We start from the raw sequence: 21,309 nt of genomic DNA on the forward strand, positions 1-21,309 counted from the left end.
GTCTAAGCCTACGACATGACCCACACGAAGACTGAGCTGTGGGCCGTAGACTGGCATGCTTAGTCCAGGGAGGTAACAGATGATCTGTGGCGTTGTAGGACACTGACAGCAGTGACTGAAGCCTCTGCATGTGAGAGGACTCGGCCGCTCTCAGAAGTCTCTATTCCTTTTTAGACAACTTTGCTTCAAGCCTAAAACCACTCTAAAAATGACCATCGATTCCAGTTTAAAAAATCGCCATCGAGGGGTACCTCCAGAAGTTGGCTGGTGGGGGGGGACCCTGGGGGCAGGCAGGGGAGAAGGCAGTTTGTATAGACCAGCAAGTGACAGCTGGGTCACCCCTCCCCACTCTACAGCAGGCAGCTTCCGCAGAGCCGAGAGATCTGTGCTTGGAAAATAAAACTCTATATTAGGAATGGAGCATGCCTTTATAGTAACAGCATGAAATTAGGTCAAGAGTAAATCTATGCTGGGCACTGACTGTACAAGCAGCAGCATATGACCCTCCCTCCCAAAGTGCCTATGACGCTCTGTGGCCATTCTGGGATTTGAGCTTCCTCGTGTTAAATTCCTTGGCACACCATGTGAAATGCTACACGAATCACCTCTGATATTTATAAAAGTCAAATGCTATTATGCTCTCAATGGTGAGAACCTGCCAAGACAGCACGGAGTCTGTCTGTCCGTCAGATGACTCACTGCCCTCCCCCCACTCTCCCTACCCCCACCCCGGCACCTTCCACCTTGGGCAGGAGCCTGAGGCCCGGTCCTTCCTTTTCTATTTCATGTAAAGTATCAGGGAGATCAAGGTTATTTCTAATCATCCTCTGGGGTTGGGCTTTCGGAGACAGTGCTTGAGGCCAGGATCCTATCCGCCTGACATGGCTTCTAGGTGTCCAGTCTGCCCTTCCTGCTAGGTCTAGGTTGCAGATGGACCAGGGTGGCTGGCAGTGATCTTGAGGGAAGATGTGGTGGTGTCTACCCTTTGACTCTACCTGCTACTTACTTCTATATTCTTCCCACAGCCAGCCTCTCCATGAGGAGGCCTTCACACAAGGGCTTGCTTTTCCACCAAGATCAAAGTCAAGGGCAAGTCCCATTCTTTTTTCCTCCCCCTAAGTGTTGATGATGTATCAAAGGTGAGACATGGGTCAGGAAAGGTGATCCCAGCATCCAAGGAGCCAAATGGCTGCTGGGCACGTGTATACTTCTAGGATGGTTAATCTCAGTTGTCAACTTGAGTGGCCTTGAGATAACTCAGGAGACACACCTTTGGGTGTGTCTCTGATGGCATTTCTAGACAGAATGAACTAAAGAGGGAAGATCCACTCTGAAAGTGGATAGCGATACCCTCTGGGCTGGAGTTTCACAATGGAAAAGGGGGAAGGGAAGGGTGAAGAGCAGGTGAATACCTCTCTCCTACACTTCTGCTTCCCTATTTCACCGGGATGTCAGGAAGCAAAGAGTCCCACCTGCACATTCCTGCCACCACAAAGCTACCTGCTGCCATGCTTTCTCCACCGCCATGGACTGTCCGCCCTCAAACTGTCAGCCAGAATCAGCCTTTCCTGCCATTAAGGTCCTTCTTGTTGGGGATTCTTTAGGTCACAACAATGGGAAAAGTGACAGAACCTCCTAGCCTGCTTTGCCCTAAAGCAGGAAGGGTCCTTTGAGTAGGTATCTGTCAATACCCACTCCCTGTTGAAAGGGAAAGACAGAGTCCACAGCCGAGCCCCCACTGCTGGGTGTGTTCATGGCTTCTGGACCTGCTTGGAGCCAGTTTTAAGTCCATGAAAAGCAGCACCTAAACATTTGAGTTTGGTTAAGTGGCTTCCCTTGTCACCCTACGGAAACTAAACATCCCCCCCATCCCCCCCATCCCCCCCATCCCCCCATCCCCCCCATCCCCCCATCCCCCCACCCCATCCCCCCATCCCCCCACCCCCCCTCCCCCCGCGAGACCAGCCAAAGAAAGTCTGTATTTTGTAGTCAGAGGGGAGAGAAGCTTGGGTTGAAAATGAAATCCTATGGGTCCTAATTTTAGTTTGGATTGATTGATTGATTGATTGATTGATTGATTGACTGATTGACTGACTGATTGGCTCATTGACTGACTGGCTCTTACCTGAGTACCTTCTCCAAGCATGGGCTTTAAGCCTCTGGTCTGCATATCAGATTCAATGTCCAGGTCCCACAGGAAGAGGACAATGCTTATCTGGGACATAGAACCACAAGACACCACCCACTATAGTTCTGCTCTGGACCGGTGTTCCCTAAGCCCCTAGGATTCAGTGTTCTCCACCAAAGATGAGAGAGAAATAATATGTGCCTTAGTCGCGAAGAGTTAACACGGCTAGAGCTGCCCAGTACCCATGAAGGTCATCTCTTCGAGTACCCATACCTAAGGCCAAGCTCAACTTGCTTGCTCATGTCCTTCAAGCACTATGGCCTTCAGGAAGGTAGGAACCCAGTTTTGTTCACCACCATGAGTTATATCCACACAGCACCTGATATTCCCTGGGTATAATGCTCTAAGACTCAGAGTAAGTGAACGAAGGAATGATGGGTCAACCCAGCTGAATGACCTCTTCTGATGGACAGAAAGTGAGACCATCAACTTGGAGAACTTCTGGAGCAGGCTCTAGCAAGAGAAGAGACTAAAACCTTCTCTGGGGCAAGTTCATGGTCTAGGTCAACCTAGTTCCTTGTACCAGGGGAGGCAAAACCCAGAAATAATCGTACTCATCGTTTGTCTGCCTCTTTTTCTCTTTCATTTTGGGAAAGGGGTAGGATGAGGTAGAAAGTCCTACAGGAAGGATGGAAATTCAGAACATTTAGGGATCTAATGACGACAAGTGTGAGATCTCACCAGGAAATTCTCATCCTCCTGCGTACTCAGAGGCATTCCCCTGGCCTCCCCTAAGATGTTGTAGGGGACAAGCCTGGTGTCGCTTTGAGGCTGGAACACCTGCTTAATCCTGGCCCTAGTTCTGCAGTGGTTCAGTCTTGTTATCTATGGCAGCTTCGGATATTGCAGACTCTGGGTTCTTCGTAGCTACCAAATCTGCCACATGAATTAGCTCAAAGTTTAGAAGCTGTTGGCATTGGAAGATACTTGTTCAAAGGACGTTTCCTGCTTTGGGGCAAAGGAGACTGGAAGGCTCTATCATTACTTTCCTCATGGAAGACATGTTGGAGGTGATCTCTTGGCTGGGGGCCATAGCTCGATCCTAGAAGTCCCTACACCTCCAATATGGAAAAGCAGCTGGACACAGTTAGTTGCCTATCACCATCACTATGGACGTGGTCCTTCCTCACCACCTACCGAGTAAGGGGACGAGGGAGGCACTAACAGTAACTACCACTGCCATTTCCTAACCGCATGCTCCATGCAAGGCCTGTGATGAGCGCTTCCATGGACGATCAGATCAAATCCTTACGGCACCCCACACAAACCGAGCATCACATGGTCCTGAGACTGAGCTGAGCAAACTGTGATTTAAAGAGGATAAACAGCCCCAGCTTTATAAATGACAAAGCTAAGATTGTGTGACACTAGAGACCAAGTCCTGGACCACCGTCCACTGGTACCCCCACACCCCACACTTAAGGCTGCATGTACACCTTTCCTCTATAGCGTGCGACGTAAGCCTAAGCCACTCCATTAGGGCCCACCCTTGCCAAGAAGGCAATTATTTTTTCAGATGTCATTCCGCCCATCCCTCTGCCTTTCATATGTTGAGTCTCCCGTAATGGTCACGCATGTGTATGCCCATGTCCACTCCTTCTGCTCCTTGACTCTCTGTCTCTCAGCCTGGCTCCCACGGAGACCGGCCTCGACCCTAACTCCCCCATATTCACACCATAGTAGGCAGGTCCATATGGACGCTCAGAATTGAAGGTTCCTACACGGGACTCTTCACAGCGTCCTTCTTGATGGTGCCTGCCTTCCCCCTGGGACATGATTGCCCCAGCCACTTCCCTGGAGCCCAACAGCTAAGATAGCGCCTCTGCCCTCCCATTACTGCCATTCAGCACTGTCTGTTGCCCTGGGGCTGTTCAAGTCTCAAGAGGGAACATACAGTGACTTGAACAACAACATTATGATTTGTTAAAAAAAAAAAACCCACTCCTAATTAGTTTGACTTTGAATAAAGAGGGTAATTATTTTTAAATTTATTAACTGCTGCCTAGCCGGAGAAGTTTCCAGATCAAATGACAAGGAGAGGCTATTTCTGCTCAGTGATGTAGCAATTTATATTACTGATCGGTCATTAAAACCTCGGGCACAGAACCACTTGTGTTTCCTGAGCCAAGATAGTGTCCGAGTGTCAAATTTCAAACCCAGAGTATAAATTAAGCCATTAATGGTATTTATCAGTTTATCTGGACTTAAAGAACTACTTACTAAATTAAGATGCTCCTGCCACTGAACCCAGGAGAGGCCCTGGTTGTGCATATGACTGCACACACGCATGCATGCAGTCTTCTCACTCTGGTTTGACTGAACAGGGTAAAAAAAGAAAAAAGAAGAAAGAAAAAAAAAACTTCTGATGTGTAAATGAAGTATGAGCCTTCCGGGAGCTGCCTAGCGGTTAATTCCTCGCGCGCTCTGCAAACCCAAACATTTTGGAAGCAGCAGTGTTTTGCAGTATGTATCTGTCATAATATAAAAGGTGTAAAATGATCTCTGTTTATCTCCTCCAAGTCTTTGCTGTACCCAAACAGAAAACCAGGATATGACAACAAAGCCAGAGCCCAGCCCCCGACCACTGTAAGGATGGCCTCCCCGAGCGAGTGCCAGCCTGGGTTCATGGAGATCTGGGGGGAGGGGGTGTCATGCACACCGGGATGGAAGAAATCCAGGCTAAGTGGAGTCGGAAGGGGGGGAGAGGTGATGGTACCATCTGCTTCGCTTGCACCAAAACTGCAGCTCCTTTCTACTACGTTCAGGGGCTTAATAATAACCTTCCAGACACTGTATCTCCCATCCTGTGCAGAATCCTGTGCTGGCTGCTCGCTCTCTGTGTGGAGCCCTTGGTCAGGGAATGCCCAGGCTGATCTGAATCAGGGAAATTATATCCTACCCCGACATGAAGCTGTGGGCATCAGAGCATGGGGAAGTCTTAGTTAAGTGGGTCATGAGGATGGCCAAGACAGGGCCCTGAGTGAGATGGTAGCACAGGTTCTCTCTGACCTGCTCAGGCCACACTGACAGAGTGGGAGGGCACAGTGCAGGGTGATGAGGAGCTATGGGAGGGCACTGAACCTGGGGCTGGGCCAGGTTTCAGCTCTGCACTTCCTGCTGGGTACCTTCTGGGCCTCCATTTTCTTATCTGCAAAACAAGTCTGTTGAGGCAGCAAAGTCTTCTCTTCCCACAGTCTCTGCTCCTTCTCCTCTCCAGATGGCTCCTCTGTGCCTGTTAGCTCGCTGATGACACCTATCACCTCACTTTGCTTCTTCCAAAGGCTTTAATCCCTCCCTCCCTCCCTCCCTCCCTCCCTCCCTCCCTCCCTCCCTCCCTTCCTCCTTCCCTCCCTCCCTCCCTCCCTCTCTGTTTCTCTCTCCCTTCCTTCTCCCTCCCTCCCCTTTCCCCCTCTCTCTGAGTCAGGGTTTCCTCTATGTCCTGAAACTTACTATGTAGACCAGGCTGTCCTTGAAATCACAGAGATCCACCTGCCTCTGCCTCCCAAGCTGGGATTAAAGTTGTGCACAACCACACTGGTCAGTATTATTTTCAATATTCCCTCGGAACCCTTCCCCTGGGCCACCCTGTGTGTGTGTGTGTGTGTGTGTGTGTGTGTGTGTGTGTGTGTGTGTGGTGTTGGGGGTTACTCCAGGCTGCCCTCAGATTTAATATATAGCTGAAAATAATTCCTGAGCTTCTGATCCAGCACCTTCCACCCAGATTCTGGGATTACAGACATGCACTACCGTGCCCCATGTATGCGGTGCTGGGTGGGCATGGAACCCAGGAACTCATGCTGCCAGTAAGCCCTCTGCCGAGTGAGCCCGAACTCTGACTCCTGAACCGTCCTTTCAAAACCAGAGATGATGAATGGAGTTCACAGGTTCTTTCATTGACCATAAGGGCAGCCTGAGGGGTACTACAGGGCTCAGCAGGAAGACCCTACCATTAATAATAAAGGAACCCTGCCACACATCAGGAGAGGCTCCGGGTGCCACAGGCTCCTCGTCCAGGGCCTATTATGCACTAGGAGGAAGCTGAAGCTCTTAGCTTTGCGCACAGCCTATACCCAGCTTCTACCTTGGCCTCTCATTCCAACTTCTCCGCCCTTCACCCTTAGTTGTCTCAACCTTTACTGAGAAATTCGCGAGAAGCTGCTTAGCATCCACCGCTTTCTCTCCACCTGAGCTGACTTTTCTCAGATGGAGCCTCTCTACTGGCAGAAAGCCACCAGGTATCTGAGAGAAAGTAAAGTTCCCAGATCACCTTTGGGTCCCCAGTGTTCCTACCAGGTTACACAGCTTCCCAGACATGTGCTAAAGACACAGGAGGTAAGCAGCAAGTCCCTGGGCCTGGCTGAGAGTCACCACCTTGAGGCTTGCCCTCAGGAATGCTTTCCCAACTCTGGTTTAAAAGGAAGCCCTGCTTCCTGCTGCTGTGAATTTAGTCCAGATGGACAGAGTAAAGGGATATGACAAAGTAGAGTCAAAATTCCTCAGTTACCCCAGGTCAGAGTTCCTGAGTCTGTGTGGTCCAACAGTAAGAAAGTTCTACCAGAATCCAACCTATTCTTCCTTTGTCCCCTCCAGACCAGTAGTTGTTTGTTTGCAAGATGGCTGCCACCAATTCTCTTACAGGCTCTTACCACTTGCCCAGTGAGAAGGGAAGTCTAGATTTCTATTCCTTTAAAACGTGGGGGCTGACCTGGGACCATTTTAAACAGCGGCACAGAGCAGAGGTGAGACTGTGTGTTTCTGGTTGTTTTTCCAGTTGTAACGGAGCTGGTGTCATGTGTTCCCTGGTTTCTATAGCCTGAGGTCGTGTTCTGTAGAAACAGACAGAGGCTGCTGTGCTGCTGACAAGCCAAGCTGGAGGAGTTCTAAGTAAGATGTGTGGGCAGAGACGTCACCGAGATACTCACCCCAGGGTAATGTTCAGAAGGTGCCAGCCCCAGCTATTGCCCAACGGCGGTCCATGTGAAAACCACCCAGTTGAGCCCAACCAACCCTCGAAACACTTGGCTTTTCTAAGGGGCTGCTGGAGTGGTGTCTCACACAGTGATCAAGACCTAAGACCTGAGTTCTCTCTGGTCAACTCCCAACACAAGGCCCACAGTGATCTTCCACACTTACTAATCAAGTCACCAACACTCTAAACACCCCAGTGCGGCTTGGCAATGTAGCTCAGTGGTAGGCTGCATACATAGCAAGCGTGAGGCCCTAGAACTCTGGAATTCTCCCCAAGATCCCCCAGTGGACTATCTTCCCCCTTCTCTATACAAGCTTGTGTATGTATATCTACGTGTGTGTGTGGAGGGGGATAAATGTGGTGACAGGTGTAAAGTACCAGTTAAGTGTGTTCCTGACAATGACAGATTACACATGCATACACATACACATCCGCCCAGCTTTAAAAGCTACGATACACATGGCATGCAGTCTATCTATACTTGCAAAAGATACAGTTTATTGGTTCTTAACACATTACATAATCATCACCATGGTCAATTCTAGAAAATGTTTGTCTCCCCCAAAAGAAACTGTATCCCTTAGCAGTCAATCCCTATTTATTCCTGACATCTGCAGTCCCTGGCACCTACTAATGTACTCCAGGTCTGTACAGATTTGCCCATTCTGGACATTATATGTGAATGAAGGCCATATAACACACAGACTTTCATGTCAGGCTTCTCTCAACAGGTGTTTCTAAGGTTTAGCCATGCTGTAGCATGTACCAAGACGTCAATCCATTTTACAACTAAACCGTTCGCTGACCGTGGATACCTCACCTTTTGCTTACCTGTTAACTGACTGACACTGGGTCACCTCGACCTGACGGAAGCTATGGGCATTCACGTTCAAGTTTCTGCATGGACACAACAGCTTCATCTCTTTTGGTGGACGGGAAGGAGCAAAACTGCCGGGCAATCTGGTGCCTCTATGTCTAAGCCTCTTAAGAGTTCCCAGGTGGCCCTCCAAAGTGACTGGGCCTCCCTCTGGTCCCACACAAGGGCTCTGCTTTTTCCATACCCTCAGCAGCACTTGCCGCTATCCCTGTCTCTTCGGCGAGCCACATCCTGATGGGCTGAGAGGTAGCTCACCGTGGTTTCATCTGCTCCTCCCTGGTGGCTGCTGACACGGAGCACCCTTTTATGTGTCCTTTGCTACGTCGACCTTTGAGGTTATGTGACATTTCCTTTGCCCATTTTCTTCTCTAGTTATCTGTACTGGGTTTTCAGCTTGTAAGATCTCTTTTGTATTTCCTAGCTAAGCACTTCACATGTGGTTTGCAAACATCCCCCCCCGCCCTCCTCCTCGTGATAGTTCATCTTCAGTGTCAACATGGCTGGATTTGCAATCGCCTGGGAGACACACCGCTGGGCCTGTCTGAGAGGCTGCTTCCAAGGAGGTTTAACTGAAGAGGGACATGACAGACCTGTAGCCTCAGACAGTGAGCCAAAATAAACCCTCTGTCGGAATGCTGCTTTTCTCAAGTACACTGTCACAGCGCTAAAATAAAACGAGTAACTAACGCACCGCTCAGAAGAACGCCTAGCACACAGGGAGTCAAACCCAGGTTCCAGGACTGAGAGGCCGGACCCATTACCCAGCTCACTGGCCACTCCGCTCTCTGTTCTTCACTCTGCTCTTCTTAAATAATGAAGCCCTGCCTGGCCTTGAGACCTTTCCAAGTGCATGTCCCTCTGCTCCCACGGGCATCTAAGCAGCTCACCCCTCACCTCAGGCCTCTGCTCAAACACCACCTCCTCAACGAAGCCTTCTTCCCTGACCGTTTTATCTGAAACACCACTTTTCTCCCTCTCATTTTCTCCCCACAACACGTCTGCTTCATTTTTTCTTGGCAACACCCACTTTAAATTGACACTGTATCATATGCTTGTCGGTCGTACTGTGTCCCAGCAGCAGCCTCAGTTCCATGAGAATCAGAACTGTCTGTTTCGTGTGTATGCTACCATATCCCACATCCCACTAGCAGTCTGGACACACTGTGGGAATGCAAAAAGTATTTACTAAATTGTATCAACTACTGCCTGCTAAATACTTACTATGAGCCAAACACTCTGGGAAGCACTTCCGGAAAAATAATTTTATTGAATCCCACAAAGCACTATTTGACAGGCCCATATAGTCGCCCCTCCTACTTTCCTAATTGATGAGGAAACCCAAATAAAAAGAGACTAAGTAATTAACCCTTAGTTCCTTTTAGGAATTGCCCCAATCAGGATGAAACCTGGGTACCCCAACCTCTGAAGGATCACACTTAATTCCTGCTCCTGCCCTCTTTTAAGAGTCCCTTTCTTCAGTGTTGACCTAAGAGGAGTCTCCTTGTTAGTTTACAGGGTTCCTGAAAGACTAGCCAAGAGGGATCATGGGAAGAAAAGAGAACGGTGCCTGGCACAGCGTGAGCAACCGACCAGTGTGAACTTTGGCCATGAAGGTGACAGAGCTGTCAATCAAGGTGACGAGATGATGCTGACACAGTGCAATCAGCACCGGGGAATCTGAGAACGTTCTATGTCTGTTGGTTAACACTGTTCAAATACATCCCTGTATGTCGGTGGATATGTAGAGGTGATGACTCAAACTGTTACAGAGGGAGGACCAGCCACTGTGGCTACACCAGGGCTTCTGAATTTCACCACAGAGTGTGTGAAGGGGTTTCCAACCATTAGCGAGGGGACCTTAGGCAACACCACGGAACCCTTAGGTCCTTAGCAAGAGTGTGCAAGACTCTTTGGGAAGGTGGAAGCTCATTGGCTTGTTCTAGACAGAATCTGGGCCTAATTCAGAATAGCTGGTCTCAGAACTGTCCTATCTGTAATGCTTGCCCAGCCTCATGGACAGGAGTCTACACAAGACCATTCCCATCCACAAAGACCCTGTACATGATGATACCATGTTTGGCAACAAGAGGATGTCACCAAAGACCCTGACCTCCTTTGTGCTACTATACTTGATGGTCGGGGAATAAAGTCAGGAACACTCACCAGTATGGGTCTGTCTGTGTGTCTCCAGGGCATCTTCCTTTGAGAACTGGGCGCCACACTGATCACATACAAAGGCTTTGGCACCCGCTGAAAGAAAGAAATGGTTAACATTAGAACCATAGTCCAGAGGGTGGGAAGTGTCCTGGGTACTAGGGGAACACCCAGGATACCTATGAAGAATCAGACTCAGACAATACATAGGCCCAGTAGGTAGCGCAGACTGCCTTGGACAGGTTCTCCCAGAGGAGGAGAAATAAAACCAGCATGACTGAGACAAATTAAGACAGTCTAGGTAAGACGCCCCGTGACGATGAAAGGTCAGCTCTGCTGGATTTTGAGGATTGTGTCCAAACTCCTCCCGAGGATGCACCCAGCTTTTGCCGGCATACTTGTTCATGCTTCTTCTTCCACCTCAGCTGTGCTGACTCTCTGAAGGGGCTGCCTTCCTCCACACCTCCTCTGCCTCCCTGAATCCCTTAGACCTTAAATCTCTAGTCATCACTGAAGCCTCTACTTTGAGACCTGTGTCCTCAGAGCCTGGAAAGGTGACTCATCTTTCTGTCACTACTACACCCTGTGAGCCTGACTCTCTGAGAAGCCATTATCATCTTGTCTACAGATGTATCTGCCTGACTCACGGTGGGAGCCTATGACAAGCTAAACTCCATCAATATTCTTAGAGCCAAGCAAGAGCCATATTCACAGAGCTCAAAGCAACGGTGGCAGCATGTCAGCATGAAACACGACACCACTGGCTCTGTAGCTTTCTGCATGTCACCTAAGGGTCGCCAGTTTCAAGTCTTGGTGCTTTTTCTTTAAAACATCTTCAATATGCATTGCTCCACTGTGTGGGGACCAACCTCACCTATCCTGACCTTTGCAATATCATGCCTGAAACACCAGAAGACTCGAGGTTGGGTTTACATGGTCTGATCGTCTACTGGTCATCCTCACATAATTCCTCACCCCTCTTCATATAAGAAACTTCCCATTTGTACTGGTTCTCAATCCCTTCGTTTTACCTCAGGGTCTTCCATAACCTGACCCAGTGAGCCAAACAACTCCAGAGCAAGGCTGCCCCTTAGCACCTTCTTTAGTCTGGACATGCCAGCCGAACACAGAACGGAGGGAGGACAGAGATGTCACCTGTACAGCCCGGCTTCTGACATTTCAATCCTCCTTAGCGTCAGCCTCTTCCGTCTACAAAGAAGCCTCATGGATAACTAGGCAAGCACCTCGGCCCCTCGCAACAACTTAACAAAACCAAATCCCGTTACCCATTTTATATATCAGGGTTTCATGTCAAACTGCACTTGGAAAAAAAACCGTTCCAGTACTCGTTTAAAAAAAAAAATCAAGGACAGACATGATTGGACAGACATGATTGTGCACGCATGATTTGTAAGGTTAGCACTCAGGAAAATGAGGCAGAATGGATTATAAGTTCAGGATCAGCCTGGGCTACGTGGTGAGTTCCAGATCATCCTGGGCTACAAAGAAAGAATTTGTCTTGAAAGAATAAATTTAAAAATCTGTGCCTTAGGGAATAAGAATCAAAACACAGAGACTTAAGCATCAAAGAACGGTTCTTGTCAATGGTGAGTACAGAGCTTTAGTGCAAGAGGATCCCAGCCTCACTGGCCCCCTATTCCCAAGTAACAAACGGGCTATATGTACCCTAGTTTGTGCTCAGCACAAGAGCTGACTGGGTAATGGAGTGAAAGTTCTCCAGGGCTTGTATGATGTTCCTGAAGAGACTTTAGAGTAATTACAGTCATGGACCTCAGGTGACTGGGGCAGAGTTGTACCTGGAGGCAGGAGGAGGCCTGTGACAACCACCTCTGGGTGTCCCCGAAAGCCACGGGATATTCTCAGGCCAAGCACCTGGCCCAAGGCTTACAGAGCTTTGAAAACGAAGCCAAGAAAATGTCTATGAGGATGGTAGCAAAATGGCATCTGTGTGTTTGGAGATGACGGCTAAGACCACTTTCATCCATGTTCCGGGGAGGGAATACACAGGAAATACTTCAAAAAGCAGAGAGGGTCAGGATGGGGAAGGTGGGGCTGGATGGAGTACCAGCTCCCTCACAATGAGCAACTTCCCCTCATCCTGAATCATTAGCCTTCAATGATTTTCTGTGGATTTGCGAGGGATCTGACTCTCTTTGGTTCTGTCTGTTCTCACCGCTCCCTAAAGAAAGACCGGGAGGGGTGGGTACCTCATGGGCTCCGCCATGGCTTTGGAGCCCTGTAGTCATAATCCTAATCGAGTTAGGAACCCAATAGTGCTGTGAGCTTCAAAGGGAAGCTGTGTGGAGAGGTTCTGAGAAACAGCCATCAATGGGGCTGTAGGGGGCGTCTCACTTTCATGGCGGATGAGCAGAGAAAGGAAGGAGGGGGAGGCAGCGAAGGGCGAATGTATACTATCACCCAGGGTTCAGATGGAGATAAAAAACAGACAGCACATAGCATCTACTAAATGACTACTTCCTCAATCCACAGCCTGACCACGTCTGGTAGCCTTCAAGGTCCCCCTCACTCGGCACTCACCCAAGTCACGACATTAAGCTCTCTCCAAGGGACTCCAACTCAGCCTCCATGTTCTACTTGGGACCACAGACGGTGGCTCCCACTGCTGGCTCCCTCCCAGAGACACTTGCACCCCAGGCTCTCTAGGGTGAGGATCTGAGACCAGGGCAGAACGCGTCTGATGAAATCCCCTCTCCCAAGTAGGCTGTACGTTAAATTGTCTCTGTAATGGCTGGCTCAGAGGCAGAAATATTTGGCAGCCCTGAAATTAAAAGTGATAAATTTCCTCGCCGAGCCCAGATCAATAATAGAGGCCTCATCTGTTAATCAATAAGACAGTCTCTGCCTGTTTACTGTGCATATGTTGTTCACTGCTGCCTTCCATATGATGTCAGGTTTGCATTCAAAGCAACTCAAATGTGGATAAGCCACACGGCCATTCCTGAAATGTACCATAGCGACATCATACAGCCTCTGACATATTTAGAAAGCATCAATGGAGAGGGTGGGGGATGGGGTGTTAAAATTGCCCACGCCAGCGGAGAATGGGTGCATATGGGTCTCACAGCATCATTTACCCACACAAAATGCCCTGGGGCTCAGCCCAGAGCCAAAAGGACTCCGGGGACACAGCTCCAAAATGGTCATGACTGTCACATCCTTCTCACATGAGACTTTCATGGGTACCCATTGATGCCAGGAGTGGGTGGTAGTGTCCTCATGGAGTTTATGATCAAGACACAAAAGCATGAAGGAAGGAAGGAAGGAAGGAAGGAAGGAAGGAAGGAAGGAAGGAAGGAAGGAGAGAGGGAGGGAGGGAGGGAGGGAAGGAAGGAAGAAAGGGAGGAAGGAGGGAAGGAAGGAAGGAGGGAAAGAAACAAATCAGGTAGTAGTGTATGATACAGAGCCTCGCTAGGGTAGGAGGAACAAAGGGCAGGGCTCGTGTTTTAGGGAGGGCATAGCAGCAGCCTCCAATGAGTTGGCATCTTTGTGAGGAAAGAAGAGGAGAGGAAGCAGGAAGAAACAAGGCAGCTGCCGTGAGATAGCCTCTTCACAAAGAAAGAGCAAGGAGACCAGGCTGGATAGAAGTAGGGGTCTGTGAGAGGGGCAGCAGGCAGAGTTGAGAAAGGGACCTTAAACGGAAGAGGATCAGTAACAGGAAGGAGGGGGGCTGGACCCATCCAAGCCTTCTGTCAATCACAGTGAACCAAGGAGAACCGGGGTCCAGGCCTGAGTCAGACACCTGATGCTGTGGACATCACTCAAGTCTGACTCACGTCTTCTCGCCTTAGTGAACCTAGGGCTCTCTGGCTATGATGGGTTTGGCTGCATCTATCTAATTCTCTTTAATTTTTTATTACGTTTTAACTTCCTGTGGTGGGACGGAGTAGGGCATACTACAGAGGGCATGTGAAGCTCAGGTCTCTCGCCGTGTGGGTCCCAGGGATAGGACTGAGGTCCTCCCTCGGGTTTGGTGACAAGTTCCTTAATGCAGAGTGCCATCTCACTGACCTGTTGTTTCTTTGAGGCAGATGCCAAACATTAATAAAAACGAAACTCCTTGCTGCTTAGAGACCACCGGTGTTGTTAATACCTCCCAAGGTGATTGTGCTATGCTAAGGAGCTTGGAACTTGGGTCCGATGGAGTGGTTCTAATTTGGCAGAGGAACCCAGCAGCTACGACACTCAGGGAGCTCTAACGATGAGCACGCCACGTCATCTGTAAAATGGGATCAGGAACGGTAGGTCCCTCAGAGAGTTAGCAAGTGGGTCAAGTGGATTGTGGGTGGAGCCAGAGGTCCGTACACAGCAGCTACGCCGTCATCACCACCCAGCATTCCTTTCAAGCACTGCCTTTGCTGTAATTAAAGTATGATTGGTTTTACTGAGATTCAATGCAATGGTGTTTGAGGGCCATTTATTCTATGTAAGGTGAGTCTTACATCTGTAAAGACATTAATTCAAAATTAATTCTGTCTCTGTGTCTCTGTGTCTGTGTCTCTGTCTGTCTCTGTCTCTCTATCTCTGTGTCTCTGTCTCTGTCTCTGTCTCTGTCTCTCTCTCTCTCTCTCTCTCTCTCTCTCTCTCTCTCAAAAGGGAATGATTGTTTTGTTGAGAGGAACAGAAAAATCTGTCATAGGACCAATACTTCAGCATCCACAGCAATTCAGTTATTCAACTCTTAAATCTATAGCTTCCTGCTTCCGGTCTGTTTCCGGCTTCTATCCCGCCTTCCCCAGCACACTGAAAGCTCTATGGGGGTAGACTTGGGTATACAACTGGCCTGGGAAGGAGACTGTGGGCACTGAGAACACTGACAGGCTGTTGATTTGAGTGTGGCAAAGTCCTGACTCTACCTTCTGGGCTCTCTACAGCCCCTCTGTAGAAACTCTAGGACATGTTTGTTTCTGGCTGGGGCTCAGGAAGCTCAAAGGAAAAGAAGAAAGGGTTAGAAAAACGGGGCTCCCATTTCTTCTTGGCCCACTGTGCATCTCACAACAGCAAACTCCTTCCCTCCTGTATATTCCCATCCCCAGGCAGACTTCCCTCAGGAGACCAGGATGGATACTCACTGGCTGGCAGTGATTTGCTTTGGGGGACACCTCACCTCTAAAGTTAACCTGGGGAGTCAATAAGCCTGACTGCTAGAGACAGACAAACAACTTTGTTCCTGCCAGATTCCCAAGGATAAGGGCCAAGAAAGCTCTCAGTCTCACACTGAGGTAGAGAGTTGCCTGAATAGTCAGGGTTTTCCACTATTTCTCTTCTGTGCCCCAACTTCCTGGTACCGCCCGGGCTAGACAGAGGCCACAGGTAAATGTAAATAGATAAAGGTTTGGTGAGGAGAAAAGATGTAGGCACTACAGCTTGGTTGAGGTTGGAGCTAGTCTAAGGTTTCAGCAAAAGGGAAAGGGGGGCGGTCCCACCCTGAACCCTCACCCGCCCCCCTATTCCTGGGTCACAAGAATCAAATCAAGACCGGTCAGAGGCACAAGCAAAAGCACAAAGCTTTCCCCAAATGCTAGCATCCCAATGGCAGCAGAGGTGAGGCCCAGCGGAAGCTGGGACACTCCCACAACGGTCTCCTCCTCTGGCCTAGTCTTTTTGGCAAAGCACAGAACCTTCTCCCTCATCTTCCTAAACCAAAGATGGGGCGGGGAATAGGGGTTAGAGTTCTGAGTATCTAGAAATCAGTAAAAGATACTACACGCATTCAAATGCAGAGGGATGTCTCTCTAGGGAAGCAAGGCTGAAGCCAAAAGAAAAGAAAAAAAAATTTTTTTCAAAAACCCCTCCCTCTTCAAAGCCTCCCCAACCCCCAAGCTAATAATAATCTTTGAAAAAGGAACCGCTGAGGGGTTGGGGGTGGGGACATCTAGTGCCTTGCCAGCATCTGATGTTGAGTAGTGTGTCCTTTTTTTTTTAATTCCTCTCAATTTTAAAATAAACATCTTGAATGTTCTGATGAGATATGCATGCCTGCTTACATAAGGAAGTACAGAGTGTACCAAAACAGCAGACCCAAAAAAAGCCCAAGCCGTCAGAACAATGCGTACAGACTCGGGCATTTTACAACAGGCCACGGTGTACAGTTTTATTTACAGTACCTCTTATCAGACAGAGAACAGCACACTGGCTGCCAGTTCCAAAGGCCAGCACTGCGTGTTCCTTCTCTCAAGGAGCTGTGTACTCCCAGAGAGAGCTGCCTGCAGCCTCACACCCGCTTCGCTCTCCCTAGCTCTTGCCTTCTCCCTTATCAACAAAATAAAAAACCAGGAAGGATCAGTTTTTGCAAGGGACATAGGACAGCAAAGGAGGGACAGGTGGGCAGATGCCGCCGAGAGGAAGCCCATCAGGCCCAGGGTGGCCCGGGGTGTGTCTCTATGGTGCTGTCCTTGACAGCAGTGTGGACACTGGCCATACTCACTGTAGCCCAGGAGGTAGAGGTGCCAGGGGTGCAAGGTCTCAAATCAAAGGTGCAGAAAGCCAAATGTGTGTCTGGGTGTGGCGGGCGTCCTATGAGTTAAGTGGGGGCCGAGGGGAGATCCAATTGTTGAGTTGGGAAAATGCTGGTACCCTGTGTGGAGCTTGGGGTCCACTCCACACAAGATGAAACCTTGGGGTGGGTTGGGGACAACACCAAGGCACTGCTAGATCTGAGAGAACAATGCTAATGTACTACTGTAGCTGGAGGAGCAACATGGTGCCCAGTGTCCTCAGAGTTTGTGGGAATCCTAGAGTCTCTGTCTCAGATCCCATAGGAAGAACAACACCTCGTTCCATATTCTTCCCATGTGAAACCAGAAGTGCTTTGAAAGAACTTCTGCCATAGTTCTCAGTTATCAGAGTCTATCCTGACGGTGTGTGGATGCATACACACACACACTCACACTCACACACACACACAATCACACGCGCGCACACACACACATACACTCACACACATACTCACACACACACCATAGAGTAGAATGCTGAATAGTAATGCTATTAAAAACATGCATTCTAGAGTCAAAGAGAGCTAGGTTCAAGTCTCAGCTCAACCGTCCCTAGCTATCACCCTGAATGAATGAGTCGTGTCCTGTACGTACCAGGAACAAACTGTAACAGGTAGGATACATCTTTTCACCCCAGGAAAGTAAAAAGAGAGAGAGAAAGAAGTCATCTACTCTGATGATTCTTCATTCAGCAAAAACGTCACTAAAACTGTGCTTCCTACAGGACCCCAGCGCAAAGCAACAGTTTCAAGGACAGACAGGGTCTGGGAAGTCAGGAACGAGGAGCCTCTCCAGTCTGTTCCCATCATGGGCGATGCTTAACATCCTCACTAGCTTCTAGCCACCCAGAAGGTAACACGCAAGCCCACTGACTATTGAATTATTTCAAAGAAAACCCAAACTGATTGTAAATCAATGTCTCTGTCTGTCTGTCTGTCTGTCTGTCTGTCTGTCTCTCTCTCTCTCTCTCTCTCTCACACACACACACACACACACCCTCACACACCCTCCTCTTCCTTTTCTTCAAGTCTAAGAGTGCCAATTTAGAGCGTCTCACCTGACTATAGTCTCAGACCCACTTCCCCCAAGTATCTCCCATGACTGGATAATCAAAGCCCGTGAATGCCTCCTACTCTAAGAGCTATGGAAGGAGAGGCATCCTTCCACGCACATTACATATACATTACACTGGTGGGGACCAAGGCTCAATGGTGGAGCCCAGGGAAGTCCTACAGTGCCGTGACGTTGGAGTCCTTGCATTATCAGTGGCACAGTGTAAACGCTGAAGCCTTACATCTCTCTTTTCACAGGGACTGTTCCCTTCATACAACAGTTTAAATAAGAAACTGAAGAACCGGAGGCAGAGTAGATGTCCCCAAGTCATCGTCACTAGGGTGGTGACAAACTAGTTTCATATCCTCAAGTAGGTGAGTAACAGCCCCCAGGTTTGTACCTCCTTGTATCCTCAGATCCTGAGAGGAGGGCCCATTACTGAAAGTGAATGGCTTAGGTAGATGAGACCCGACCTCGATGCCTTCGTATACACAACCCACTGCTTGGGAAAGACGACAAGTTCACTTTCATGCAGTATGGTAAATTACCAGCTCAAGAACAACTAAGATGTCCCCAAAACCAACAAAGAAAATTCATTCCGGATCTCCGTCACCGCCTGGGCTGTTAGAGCATGGGTGAGCCTTGCCTCCCCCTCTGTAAGTTCTAAAGTTTACGAGAGAAAACCTGAATGGAGTGGGGTAGGAAGAAATGCATCGGGAAGCGTGATAATGTGTACAAAGGGGAAGGCTGACTGGCTGAATCCAGTGAGGTCTGGGTTCCTCCGTTCAGCGCGGAAATCTCCCCAGTGTAAATACTCTGATCTATCAGGTGGACTGATGGAACAGGGGGACCAGAGTCCGGTGCTGGAGCAATCATTAGCCAGGGCCCAGGATGTACCGAAAAGGGCCACAATGGAGGCTGGGTTCTAAGCACCAGGGACACAGGACTTTCAGGTGTTGGAAGCGGTTTTACCTAAGGGAGTTGACACTGCTCTCTTGGCTAGGTTCTTTTTTAAAACCATGGAAACGACAACAGGAATTTCAGCCATTTTATATGATACAAAAAAACAAAACAAAACAAAAAAACCCCCCAAAAAACAGGTCTTCCTTTATGAGCTCACTTTGGGATGCTCAGGTGAGCAGTTCAGACAAGTGAGAGGGACTTCTCCAGGCGCCAAGCATCCCTGAAGCTGTCGGTCACCTGAGCCTCTGACCTCCTCTTATCATCCTTAAACACCACACTCCCTCTAGAACCCGCAGACTCCTTGATCCCAGGCTGATGTCCTAGATGTGTGCATGTGAGCACACACACACACACACACACACACACACACACACACACACACACACACACACACACCTGCATGCACAGATCATGCTTCTTGGGGTAAAATTCACAAGGCAGTAGAAAAAAAAAAAAGGAAACCAGCCAGGTATGGGCACTCAGAGGGAGAGGCAGGAAGAATCCCTGTGAGTTTGAGGGCAGCCTGGTCTATAGAGTGAAACTCTGCCTCAAAAAGGGGGTGGGGGAGGAGAGGAAACCAGGGTTACTCCAAAGACGCCAAGCCAGGATTAGGACCCTGCCTATCCTCTAAAACGTCAAGCTTGTGTGTGCCATTGCCACGGTCCCAGCATTCCCTGACGCTCCCACTGAGTTTGGACTAATGTTCCAGAAGTGAGAGGCTTTCCTCTTGCAGGAGCACTCTAGTCCTCCCTTCCTGTAGGCAGTTCCTTCTTTTCTCACTAAGGAGGATCTTCTCATAACATGTAGATCCCTTTGGGAATCTCTGTACAGACGATTCTCACATCCCCTCTCTTTCTAGAATCTTCCATTCTCTCCCTACTCCTTCCATTTCTCTCCAATGCCACTTGCAACATTGCGTGTGTGTGTGTGTGTGTGTGTGTGTGTGTGTGATTTCCCTTAAGTAGTCATCATATTTCAACACTTCTCTTCTAGAAATGCCACCTGGAAGCAACACCCAGGTCTCCCCAGTGTCCAGCCTAAGCTGTCTCCTCCAACATTCTCCTTTCGGCATCTATGGTGGCAAAATGCCCTGTCAAGAAACAATAGATTTCCCTCAAAGTAGAGAAATGGGCTCTCATGTTAACAAATGACACCACTCTCAAAAGACTAAAGCAGACTTGGTTGTCTTGGTTGACCTTCAGCTACCAAAAAGTCGTTCTGTTTCACTCCTGGACATCCCTGGTACATTGGGGGGCTTTCTGAAAGCACCCTCCCTCAGGGTTCCCCCACCTCCACCTTCTCTGATGATACTCAGGAGCATTTACTCACCCCCCTAACTGAATCTTTTACCTAGAACAGCAGATGTCAACAGGGTAAGGGGTAAATAGGTTAAACTTAGGCCTGTCAATCCATTCTAAAATTTTCTTTTCCCATCCCCTCTCTCCTGGAGGATTCTTTGAATGAAGAGAGAAGCAACCACACTGACCATTGCTGCTAATGACCCTACTCTGGGGGCAGCTAGAAGAAGCCCCTCTACCTGATCTCCTTGCCTCTACTCCCTCTGCCCCACCTCAGACCTTGCACCCCAAAGGCCTGCCGCAATCCCTCTCCCTTCTTCCGACCCTCTCAGTGGCACCTAGAGGCTGCCAGCCTTTCCAGGCCTGCTGTGGCTTTCAGAAAACAGAGTGGGCCTATTTTTAGCCCTTCTCAGCCTAAAAACTCCCCAACACCCATTCAACTTAATCGCTTTATTGAGGACAAGAAGTGAGCTCTCTAGCCGGGTGCTTCTGATGTTAGGGAGTAGTAAAAAGTTCAAACCGGTTAGAAATGACACTCATTGGCTTTCCTTTGGTGTTTCTGCAACCCTAATTGCGGTTCCAGCCATGGATCTAAGGAACCTTGTAGGTTGCAGAGTCTGGCTCTCTGGCCCCCTGCACCATAATTGAGGTGTTACATTACAACCCCAGCACTGCTGGCTTCAGGCTCAAAATTCAGAAGGCTCAAGGCGCCACATTTCTCAAAACAAAAATATTGCCTGTCACAATTAATGTCCATCTCCCCAACTGGGGGAGAACATGACTGGCGGTTTCTGGTTCACACTATACAAAAGGTTCAGGGGGTGTGGGGGACTATGTCCAGGGAGAAGCCCACGGCATTATTAAAGCGCTCCTGACAACTAAAATGACATCGAATGGCTGCATGAAAACAGAGCGGTTTGTTTGGTGTAATTAGAGGACCTGCGAATTCGGTGCGCGCAGAAAATAGACTGTTGGCAGCGTTTCCACATGCACCTCTGCGACGACGGTGACTTCCAGAGCAGGAGGGTCAGCATTTGCAAGTGGGCAAGCGGTACTGCTTGGCGCTGGAGAAGTGGTAGCTCACAGAGTTGAAACAAGAAGAGAGCATGGTTCCATCCACAAAATATGGACTGGAGAAAGGCCTTACAAACATCTGGGGAGCCAAAAGCTCCCCACTTCCCTTTCCTTCTCTATTTGTTCTGGAGACAATCCTGGTTAACCCTGCTACTCATTATGTGGTCTAAGCTAGTTTCAAACTCACGATACTCCTT

The 21,309-nt window shown here is 49.0% G+C and overlaps 1 protein-coding gene across 3 annotated transcripts in view; it reads right to left on the reverse strand.

Annotated features, from left to right (window-relative positions):
- Window positions 1-21,309, reverse strand: part of Zbtb16 (zinc finger and BTB domain containing 16) — a 187,622-nt gene that overhangs the window by 58,709 nt on the left and 107,604 nt on the right. For all 3 annotated transcript variants that reach the window (XM_017595705.3, XM_017595707.3, NM_001013181.1), the window contains 1 exon segment: window positions 10,198-10,284. In XM_017595705.3, the coding sequence (XP_017451194.1) occupies window positions 10,198-10,284 (87 nt within the window).

Source organism: Rattus norvegicus, chromosome 8, assembly GCF_036323735.1.
Source record: "Rattus norvegicus strain BN/NHsdMcwi chromosome 8, GRCr8, whole genome shotgun sequence".
Classification (NCBI taxonomy): Eukaryota; Metazoa; Chordata; class Mammalia; order Rodentia; family Muridae; genus Rattus; species Rattus norvegicus.